Below are 11940 nucleotides of genomic sequence, written 5' to 3' on the forward strand. Positions count from 1 at the left end.
ATTTCACTAAGCAGTAACCGATCTATGATCCAAGTTTAATCACAGAACAGTTTGAAGTACATTTTATTAGGATGTCTTTCATTTTGTTTTCTCTCCAGTGTTAATGACGTAAACAGCTGAGAATAAAAACATTTCCAGGATCCTGTTTCTAAGATTTATTTATTTTTATCTGTGAAAATGGAGGGAAAGAAAGTTGTCAGGTGAAACATTTATTTTTGTCAGGATAATTTTTGTGTTTGTTGCTGTAATACTCATTTCTGCCACAAGAGGCTGAAATGCACCACACCAATCTTAACAAGGTGCACATACTGTATTAAGTGTTTGCATGTTTTCTCACTTTCTCAGGGTTTCCTTAAAACACAACTCAAAATACACAACAGTTATTAGTTTGTCAAATGATGAACACCTGTTTAATGCTTATGTATGCTCTGGTCACTTTGAATGATAAAATACGTGAAAGCAAAGTCCATCGCACGTTCACTCACTTGCCTTAGTCTAAATACAGTAGCAGCCAGACGATAAGATCTGAGCTGGAGGTGGACAGTGACTCTTCCCATGTTTTCTAAGCCTGTTAATAAGTTGCCAAGGACATGGTGAACTTTTTATGGCAAGTTATTTTTAGATTGTAATGAACTGTCCTGAAGTCTTGGAATACATTTGAATCCCTCGAGTTGGTAGTGCTCCTCGTATAGCCTCGTCCATCTCTTCCCTCCGGGGCTAGGCGTTATCTGTAGTTGATAGAAAAACATTACTGAACAGAGAAGGGGGGGGGGGGGGGGCTGATGGGGACAAGTATTGGACAAATACTCATTTTGACCTGATGATGGTGCTAGATAATAGTTTAGAGAATCAAAGGTATTACAGTTCATCCTTTGGGGAACATAAATGTACATACCATATTTCACAAAATCCATTCAATACATTTTCAATAAAAAATGAAAAATCTCAACCTTGACATTGGCGCTAGAGAAAAAGTCATTTAAATGCATCATTCTAAGAAACACGGATATCAGTTCAAAATGTGGTGCTAATCCTTCAACTAGATGTTGACTATATTTGACTTCATGAGGGAAAACCTTGACCTGCTGGTGTCGCTAAAGTAAGTCAGGATCACCAAAGTGGGTAGGATTCATCCTCAGGTAAACATCTACCCTTTTCATTCCTCTGACGTCTTTTCTTCTCCATGAAAATGTATTTTTCTCTCCAGATAAATATCCTCATCCAGCCTGTGTCTTCCTCTCCCACCCCATTGTTTTTTCCACCCCCCTCCCCTCACTCTGGTACCTTTCTCCTCCACCTGGAAGTCCTCTGGCAGCAGCTTGTCCTGCCGGCTGCCCAGGCTGAAGGCCAGGAATGAGAGGATGAGTGAGTCCATGATGCTGATGATGGCCAGGATGTAGGCCCAGCGCACCGTGCAGTTGCCCAGGGTGTATTTGTCGGTCCGCTGGCCACACATGCGCTTCACCTCGTCAGAGTCCCAGCCGTCAGGATAGATCATACACCCAATCACCATGCATGTGCCTGAGAGAGAGGAAGGCACAGGATGAGGAGTTCTGGTTTTAAATCTTCAACATCAACAGTTACTTTTAGCTGTTTGAGAAGGCAAACCTGTGGAAAATTAAGAAAAAGTACATTTACTCAAGTACTAAAGTACACATTTGAGATACTTTCTTTTCATGCCACTTTATTTCATTACATTTCGAAATGTTAAACTTTTTACTGAACAACATTGATCCCATAGCTGTAGTTAGTTACTTTTTACTACTTGCTTTACAAATTGCGATTTTTGCATGCAAACAACCTTTAAAAAAAGTATTAAAGATTATTGTTTAAGTCATTTTTTAAGTTAAAAAGTTAAAAAGTTAATAACTTTAATTAATATTTAATAATTTTGAGGTTTGTACTGTTTTTGGACAAAACAAACGTTGTTTTCTCACTATTTTCAGAGGTTTTACAAAGAAAATAATCAACCGATCAACTGAGAAAATAATCGGCGGATTCATCCATTATGAAAAGCAATGCTATATAAATAGTTATGCTAGATATACCTCAACCAACTACAACAGAAAATAACTGCTTATACGTCAATGCATGAGGAATAATAATGATATAATATTAAATAGTATAATTCACACAGGAGGCTTTTTCTCCATTAAGCACTGTTACTTTAATACTTTAAATATATTTACGTAATTATCTTTACTTACTTTTACTTCAGTAACATTTTTAATGCAGGAAGGTAATGGACTATGTTCACAGTGTGCTATGAGTACTTTGACTTCAGTAAAGGATCTGAATACTTCTCCACAGCTGAGTGTGTTTGATTTCTATATAAAGATATAACTGGTAAAATATTGCTGCTGTTGATGATCAATATCACAAACCACCTCTACACCTCCAATGCTAGAAAACAGTGAGATAGAGAAGCCACCGGAGAAATGAAGTGTATGCTTCACTTGTTCAAGCACACACACACACGCACGCACGCACGCACGCAGATTCAGGTGAGTTGCCTAGCAACTCCAGAAAGATGAACTTGTTCATCCATTATTGACTCTGCAGAAAGACAGCCGCCCTCGTGTCGTCCCACCTCAGCAGCTGCGTGAACTATCAGGTGACGAGGTGAAACGTTAACACACACTTTCACTTCCTGAGCCTCACACACACTTTCACCTTCTCTCACTTTATCAAGTCTCCTCTCTAATTCCAAGATGGAGAATCATTAAACTGCAACTTCTCATCAGCCTTCTAACAAATACAAAAGTTAAATATAGACACTTCTATTGTATATGTTAAGTTGGCCCTGAACAACTCTCCTCAACATAAAATTAGAAATATGGTTATACTAAGGCTTATAAAGGGAATAACTTGCTTTATACCTCAAGATTTATTTATAACAGTTGACTTACTGTCTACCCTTCAAAGCCAACATGGGGCCCAATATGAAGAGAGATGATCTATTTGCAAAACATTGCAAAAATGTAGATTTGACCTGAGCCATAGTAAATATAAAAACAAAATCATTTACGAAACTCCTGCGATCTGAAACACAAATCTCATTTAAGACTAATTTAGAGTTTAGGTAGGATGGATTTTGTGTAATATGCAGACATAAATAGTATTTAACTCATTTAGAGGCTTGAAACAATAACAGTCTAAAAAGGCACAATATACAATATGTGCAAAATACAGACATGAAAAAGTCTGGAATTTATTGGAGCAAACACACACTCACACACTCACACACTCACACACTGAACGGACGGTGTGAGGGGTATGTGGTAGGTTAATCTCATTATTTGTTTCGTTACAGGCTCGTCCTTTCACTCGCAGCAACATCTGTTCTCAAGCTGTTTCATGTTTCAGAAACAGGATCATGTTTCACTTCCGCCTGTGTCTTTGCTGGAAGTTGTACTGCAATTCTCAGTTTAAATCTTCTTTATAGACGGTTTTTCATGGGTATTTTACTCACATTTTACAAGACACCGTCACTATTTATGTTTCTGCATGACCTTGAGTTTTCTTGTCTTTCTGTATGAGGCACAAACGTTCTCATCTTTTCTCTCTGTGTAACTAAAGGGCCTACGAATAACATGGCAGGTGTCCTGAGGTTTTGTTTTGTTTAATGTTGTGTCTTTCTAACCAGTGGTGGAAAGTAACAAAGTGCATTGACTCAAGTACTTCCATTTCATGCTGCTTTATACTTCAACTTCACATACTGCACATTTTACTCCACAACATTTAACTGACAGCTTTTACTTTTTACTTTTTGGATGAGAATTTTTGAACCTATGTGTTTTAAAATGAAATAGTAGTCAAGGGGGAAAAACTACTGAAGTTACATTTTGAACACAAGACTCATTTTGAACTCAGAAACTGAAATTAGTTTGGGTCCATGTTTTGGGGGTAACATTAATCACAATGGCAAAGTTTAAGTGTTAATGTGCTGTGAGAAGGTCCTGACTCGTGTGGTAATATGGTCTCAGTAAGTATGCTGGGTGTGCAGACACTAAAAGAAACTCAAAGAGATACAGACACAGATGCAACACATCATTTGGATATGTGAATACTTTGTAAAAACACAAAGTTAACATGTTTTTTCTATGAAATAGCTTAAAGGCCTATTTCTACTAAATGTATACTGTAGGATTATAATGCGAATAGCCTATTCATAATGTAATTTAAGAGACAAAATGTAGGTTTCTGAATGAATCATATAAACTATGTGACCCTTTTTTTGTAGAAACTTCCATGTGCGCAGCTACAAACTTTGACCAAACCCTGCATGGTGCTCACTGGAGGCCAGCTGCATCCAGGCGCAGATCTTGTAGACGCTCCCCGCGTTGCAGAAGAAGAAGAGGCTGAAGCAGACGATGCTGCCCACCACCAGCAGCATGGAGATCCCCACGAAGAACATGGCTGTCTTGAAGGCGCCAGACGGGATGGAACCGAAGTCCAGCGCGCTACCTTTGCATGTGAGCTCCGAGGTGAGCGCGTTCCCGATGCAGTAGTGGAAAAGGCCGAAGTACCCGGCCTGCGGCGTGTGGACGCTGTCCCCGATCCAATAGGGCTGGATGAACACCACCACGGTGATGACGGCGAAGGTGATGGTGAAAACCGTCCACAGCACGCCCACGGCCCGGGCGTTACGCACGTAGTTGGTGTGGTAGATTTTGGCGGCCTCCACAGCCGGGAGCATGGCGACAGGTGGGGCTTCTTTATATGGTCGACTTCTTCTCTTTGATTTTCTTTCTTCTGTAAACCTATTAAAAAGTAAACTGCAGCGTTTAGTTTCCTGGATCAAATATGACCTCAAGAAGCTTCTATGTAGTTAACTTCACAAATGTCACCACAGAAGTCAATGGTCTCCATAAACTAACTTCATGGGTACCCGAGCAGCACTAAGGGATTTCTCCAGTGTGTGGATGGTTGTCTTTCATCTCCAGGTAATGAATGATTAATGGTTAGAAGATCTGCAGAATAGAGTAACACAGGTGGCAAGCAAGCCTATTCCCCTTTCACTTTTAAGGACATAGGCTGTATTCACTTTCCTTTATTTTATTTCAGATTTCACATAAAATATTTGTTCAGATAAGAAAAGATGATTCAGATGCACAGTAACTCAGCCACACATCGGGGTCAGGCTTACTTATAGATTCATGTCTGTCTAGTGTTAAAACAATACATATGTACTTATGTAATTGTTCCTCCTGTTCATAACCAACAGACAGTGTTTGCTTGCTGAGCCCCTGCAGAGGCACCAGACTTTTTATTATTTTCTCGTTGCTTTGAAAGACACCTACATGATTCGACTGAGTCAAACTGCTGGAGACTCATTCTAGCTTTAACTGAACTGCAGAATAAAGATTTTCTTTTTATCACAGAAGGACTGTGGATTTTGTCCCCGTCACTCATATAGGAATCATGCGAGGAAGAGATCTTTTCACAGTCAGCTTGAACAGGAGGAACAGTTACATCAACCAGTAACTCCTACAATGTAGTATTGATTCAAGAAGCTGTCTTTTCAGTCAAAAGTAAAGACTGCAGTGATGGACTGTGTGAGGGTCTGAATAACTTACTTTTATGTACTACAGTCTAACACTAGATGGCGCTGCAGAGCTTCAGAGTAACTACACCAGTATGTTTCTCATTTTGACCCAAATCACTCTTTAGACAAGTCTTAAATCCAAAGTAAACTTTGGATTTGAACCTTGTACCTCTACTTTCACATCCCAGATGTGTTAGCATGTAACACCACAGGGGTTCTGCTTTTGTAAAGGTGGTGGTGTTCAGGAGGCCTGGTATCAAGTGTCAGTGATGGAAGAAACTTATGTATGTTAAGTTGCAATACCAAAACATATATATATATATATATATATATATATATATATATATAGGTCTATATATTGGGTAGTTCAATCTATAACAATGAATTATATTTTATAAGCTGATGATTTGTTTTCTATGTTAAATCTTAATTTGCTGAGTGACTGTTACCGATAGCTCTCACATGAATACAGTGAAGTAAACAGTACAGTATTTCCCCTCTGACCTATAAACCCATAGGCTAGAATAAGAGGATGTTACATTATCTTCCTTTTTTCATGCTGCGTTTTCACCTATTATTTGTATAAAATATGTGCGGTCAAAATGATATCTCACATCTGTTGCAGTTATCCCAGCAACATTAAATTATTATGTCACACAACATTTATGGGCTTGTGTTACAGTCACATGCCTTTATTTCCCACAGTACAGCAGTATGTGTTGCTGCGCTGCGACTGAATGTACTGACTTACTGTAAATAAGCCCTTTCACAGGACTAATGCTGACATATTTTGACCTTTTGGTAGCTCAGATCCTAATCAGCCAATTCTTAAGTGCACAAAGCACCTTGCTGAATGAATAATGTAATAATCTTAGAGCCTGATTTTTGACCTGACCATCATTTCCCCTGAGACCTGTCAGTGATGTTTGATCACTCTTAGTTTAGTCCCACTTAATAATTGTGTTTTTTCTGTTGATCTGGCACATGTAATAGGTGGTTGATCTATATATCTGCAGTGTCTTTGGGTGTGTGGGCGCCGGCGTGTCAATGCACTTAGCTTTATTAAGTGATACGGCCCCGGAGTGAGAGGGAGATTGTTTATAATCAAGTTATTTGGGAGCAGCAATCCAATTTTCCAATACACAATGGAGTGAGATTTCATGTGTGTGTGTGTGTGTGTGTGTGTGTGTGTGTGTGTGTGTGTGTGTGTGTGTGTGTGTGTGCCTTTGTGTGATGCTGGGATTTACTGCTTGCCTTCACGTGCACGTGTTTGTTTTTATTTTGTATGTGTGTGTGTGTGCATGCCTGGGTTTCCTCTATGAATGCATAATGTAATCAAACCTGTTAGTCACAGCTCACTAAGTGGATACATTAACTATAATGTTCCATAACAGTGAAAAGGCAGCAATCAGTCTGTATACGGTATATGTTGTAAATAAATTCAATCAGAAGGTGCACACTCAGATTATTGTATACAAAAACAGATTTTAATGGCTTCAAGGGGAATTCTCAAGGGATGCTCATAGTATCTTCCTTTTCACCTGAGGTAGAAGTAATGTGTGTGAATGTGTGTGATTGACCCTTTACACCAGGGGTCGGGGACCTTTTTGGCTGGGAGAGCCATAAAAGCCAAATATTTTAAATGTATTTCCTTGAGAGCCATACATTTAATAAAATTGAATGCAACTTTATGCGTGCATTTTTAAGTATAACACGTCTCCGAGTACTAATAGCGGTATCAGTGTTTCATTGAACACGTGCTCTTTTATTAAATAAACTAAACGCTTCTGTTATTTATCTAATTTATGAGCACGTTTACTGCACTGGTGTCAAACTCAAGGCAAATATCATGTCTATCCTAACTGACCTGCCGGTTTTGGTAATTAAATCAATGCATGGCACAACCACGGGAAAATACATATTCGAGTAAGTATCTAAATGTGTGGGAAATTAAACTGACGGGACTGACGACAGATGGAGAGTCTGCGATGTGATGAAAAGATTAGTGGGCAGGATGCGGGAGAAGATACACCGTCAGCTGCATGTTACACCAGGAAGCACGGTGTTGTAAAGCTCTGGAGATGGAACATGTAATAAGCACCGTAACACAGACAGGAAACTTTATTTATAAGAGTCAATTTAAGTCTTTTCTGAACATGGCGGTGCGATGGCTGAGTCGAGGGAAAGTGCTGAATAGATTTTTCGAGATGCGTGAGGAAATCTGCCAGTTTTTGGAAAGCAAAGGGAAACACACCACAGATCTCTGGGACGATGTGAGCTGGACTGTTTGTGCAACATAACCAAGCATCTCACTGTTAAACCTGCAGCTTCGGGGCCGTGTGATCACGGACATGTGTGATGCCAAGCTGCCTGTGAGAGACTCTGATGCAGAAGGAAACTTTGGTCACTACGTGTTTCCAAACACTGACAAACCATCTGCACCTCTGTGTTCCCGACAGCATTCTGCTGATAAACTGAGCGTATTTACAGCTCAGAAATTTTAATTGAACTGCTCAGCAATCCGTTTGCAGTTGACTTAAATATGTTCCATATCTTTTTGCACTTTATCCAATATGTGTATCCTGTTCAATAAATGTGGACCGTGTTTGGCCCTTGACGTAGTCCCAGTTTTTAATGTTGGCCTTCTCTGTGATTGAGTTTGACACCCCTGGCTGCTTGCTTTGTGCAGTTTCTCCTCTGCTTGGTTTCGCGAAGGGCACACACATGTGCGAACACACAGACAGTCAGCGACAGGGCGGAGGAAAGGAGAGGGGAGAACTAAAAGCAAAAATCTGCTGCTAAAAGTTTTACTTTAAAATGACACAATATAATTATTTATTACTTGATTAATAAAAATGTCAGCTCAAAATTGTCTGCGAGCCATATTGTGTCATCAAAAGAGCCATATATGGCTCGCGAGCCATAGGTTCCCGACCCCTGCTTTACACCCTCTTCAGGCCTATTCGATCTGAGAGCCTCTGAGAGCACAAAGAGGCTTTTCTGCCATTTCAGCATCTCTTCCTGTCCCTTTCTGCCTGCCTTCTTTAGAGGCTGTTTCCATAGAAACAAGGTGCAGGATGCCCCCAGAGAGATGAGCAGCGAGGTGATGGGGTAAGATTACAGAACATTTGAGCACATGGAAAACTTAGATAATGATGATACTAATGTTATGACAGATCAGTAATATAATGAAAGAGTGAAAAGCTTCATGAAATCTAAAATCACTGCGAGATTCAGTTCAAATGATGGTTTCACAAAGTGTGGGGGGGGGGGGGGGGGCAGAGGACCAAAGAACAACCCCTCCTTGTTGACCTCCATCTCTCAGACACACACACACACACACACACGCACACGCACACACACACACACACACACACACACACACACACACACACACACACACACACACACACACACACACACACACACACACACACAGGCCTCATGTGATGCAGCAGTAAATCAGTCAATGAGTATCACTACTGTACCTCTCTGAAACACCCCGAGGCTGCAGCAGCCACTATGAGCCACCCTCAACCCTCCACCCTCCAGCCCAGCCGCTGCCCGGCCACAGCCCAGCAGGAAGCATCAGAGCCTGGGCAAGAAACGGAGCAAACTGTGGGTCAGCGTGTGCCCTGGGGTAGGAAGCTGGAATGTAGGTCTTCTCTACAGGGGATCATGTTCATGACTCATTTCATGCAGGCTCTTCCGGGTTCTAGTACAAGCATCCTTAAAGTAGGCTACGGTATATTTATTTTTTTAAGCATATTAGGTGCAAAAGTGCCATGAAAGGGTAGTAAACCGGGAAGATACATCAATTTAATATCAGAGAATGATATTAAACTCAGCATAAAGACTGGACACAGGGGTAAACAGCTAGCTTGACTCTTTTCAAATGTACAAAATCCACCGACCAGCACCCCTAAAGCTCATTAATTAACATGAGGCTATTTCTTTGGCTAGGTGCAATCTCCTTTGGTTGCCTGCTAACCTCATGGAGACGATAAGACTCCAGGATTAAACAAAGAAATGATGAAGTGTTAATTAGTGAGCTTGAGAGGTGCTTGTGTTACCTCTGGACAGAGCCAGGCTAACTGTTTCCCCTTGTGTCTACTCTTTATGCTAAGCTAAGCTAACAGGCTGTAGTCTTTTATTTCACAGTGGTATCAATCCTCTCATCTAACTCTTCAGGAAAACAAATAACACTATATCCCAATCTATCTTTTTGTATGCAGGCAAGCATAATACTGAACCTAAACTATCATCACATTGTTGATCAAGATTTTTAATCAAAACTATTTTAATATTTGGTCATTTTTTAATATCATCCAGTTTACAGTAAAGACATACTTTCACTTTCCTCTGTAAGCAGAGCCGAGCTCTGCAGGGTGATCGGACAAAGCACTACGGGGGGTCCATCACTGCCAAGGACCTACTCTGCACTATGCCACCGCAGCTGACGCACATAAATCTTAACCACATAAGCAGCTCCTCTGTCACACGCATGCAAACATAAAACATAGACACCATTAAACATCTGCGTATACACTTATTAAACTCACACATGTGGGAGGGAAGCAAAAATAAACGTGAAACAACTGTGCATAATTCCACTTTTCTTTTTGGTGGTGCACCTCTTTCTCTGCGAGCGTGTGAGTCGTGTGTGTTTGCGTAATCCCGGCCAATTCAAACAGTTTTGTTACGGTAAAGAATGGGGGATTAGTTTATGGAGCTTCAAAGCCAAATATAGAAAATGCATGTGAGGGATTACAGACACATCAAAGAATAAGGATGGAGAATACATTAGGCGGTGCAGTTTCATGTTCCATCTCTTCTCATTTCTTGTCTTTTTCAGGGAAAGTGGAAATGTGATGCATAGGTTTGAGCAGTGGAAGAGAACAGTGGACTTCATTGGCATCAAATGCATCTTCTTTGCTTAATGTATATGGCTGATAAATGGGTTTTCCACGTCATAGTGTATGGTGTATGGTGGCATATTGTGTTCGAAATTTGGCAGTGGATGATTTATTTCTTTATAAATTATGTGTTTTTTACATTACATTATATTTTCAAAATGATATCTTCAAATATTTTAAAAATAGCTATGAAAATATTGCTGTACATTTAAATTGTGAGTCATCATCTTGTTTCAGGTCAGGATAATCCATTCCTGCAGAAATGAGAAGAGAATAATAGAAATGAGTGTGTGTGTGTGTGTGTGTGTGTGTGTGTGTGTGTGTGTGTGTGTGTGTGTGTGTGTGTTGTGTGTGTGAAGAAGAAAAGTGTCAAATCCAAAGAGGAAAACTGAATTGCTGACTTCACCGTGACTGCCAGGACCTGAGGGCAGCTGGAATGATGTATTTGAATGCGTCTTATGTCATTAGGGTGCTGTTATTTTGACTCTATGAAGCCCTAAATATAGGGATTATGCTGCAGTTTGGCAATTGCAATATTAAAATATCTTCAGGGTTTTATAACCCACACAGTACGGTTATGAAATATTGTTTTTAAGTGATGAGGAGGAGGTGGCATACAGGGAACAAATCATCCAGAGTGGATTTGAAAACTGTAAACATGCCTGAAGATGAATGAAAGGTACATATGCTGAGGGACACAGTGCAGTTTAATTATATAATAGTTGATATTAAAAGTACACCAGACGAAATAAGGTGTGTGTGTGTTTGTGTTTGCACCACCCTTGTTTTCGGTGTTTTGTTTGTGGTGGCTGGAGGCCAGTTCCCAGCAGATCTAGGAGGATTGTAGCTTTATCCTCATATCTGGATGTTAATCTTGTTTGGAATCCGGCACTGCTTCGGGGGAACGTAGCCTGTACGGCACTAACATTGCCGCCTGGTCCTCGGGACACCAACACACAAACACACACAGTTATAGAGTCATAAGCCTCTTTGTGCACACAGACTGGGTTTATAGTTCATGCAATCATTCGCAGACTGTGTTTCATTACATAAAAGTGATTGTTGTTGACTCTTTTCCACATTCAGACATACAGCAGTGTTTCTTATTAACTGATACACAGTTGGCTGAGCTAGCGTCTATATGGTCATACAGAATATGTAGGTCTATAAAAAGACACCTAGATTATGTTGTATGTTTCTGGAATTGTGAAATGGTTAACTGAAATGTGTTTGTCTTATATTGGGAAATAACTTACTGCAGTGTGGACATGGCTGTCATTGGCAAACTGTTTGTCAGTATTGAACATGAGTCAGAGATAATGAGGAGGAGGAGGAGGAGGAGGAGGAGGAAGAAGATTTGGAAAAGTTGGAGTTTTCTCTGCAAGTGTAGATTTGAATCCTGCCAGGATAAAACACTGCCAACACCACTGACAGCTGCAGTGGCACTGGACATGTGGTCAAGACACTTTGCATGGA

The 11940-nt window shown here is 40.3% G+C and overlaps 1 protein-coding gene across 1 annotated transcript; it reads right to left on the bottom strand.

Annotated features, from left to right (window-relative positions):
• Positions 1–226: 226 nt before the first annotated feature.
• Positions 227–4701, bottom strand: lhfpl5a (LHFPL tetraspan subfamily member 5a). Its single transcript, XM_029432252.1, has 3 exons — positions 4297–4701; positions 1285–1521; positions 227–728 (listed from the first exon to the last, which is right to left on the bottom strand). Exons 1-3 carry the CDS (start codon positions 4697–4699, stop codon positions 718–720), a joined length of 651 nt encoding a protein of 216 aa, XP_029288112.1. The 5' UTR covers positions 4700–4701; the 3' UTR covers positions 227–717.
• Positions 4702–11940: the final 7239 nt, after the last annotated feature.

Source organism: Cottoperca gobio, chromosome 5, assembly GCF_900634415.1.
Source record: "Cottoperca gobio chromosome 5, fCotGob3.1, whole genome shotgun sequence".
NCBI lineage: Eukaryota > Metazoa > Chordata > Actinopteri > Perciformes > Bovichtidae > Cottoperca > Cottoperca gobio.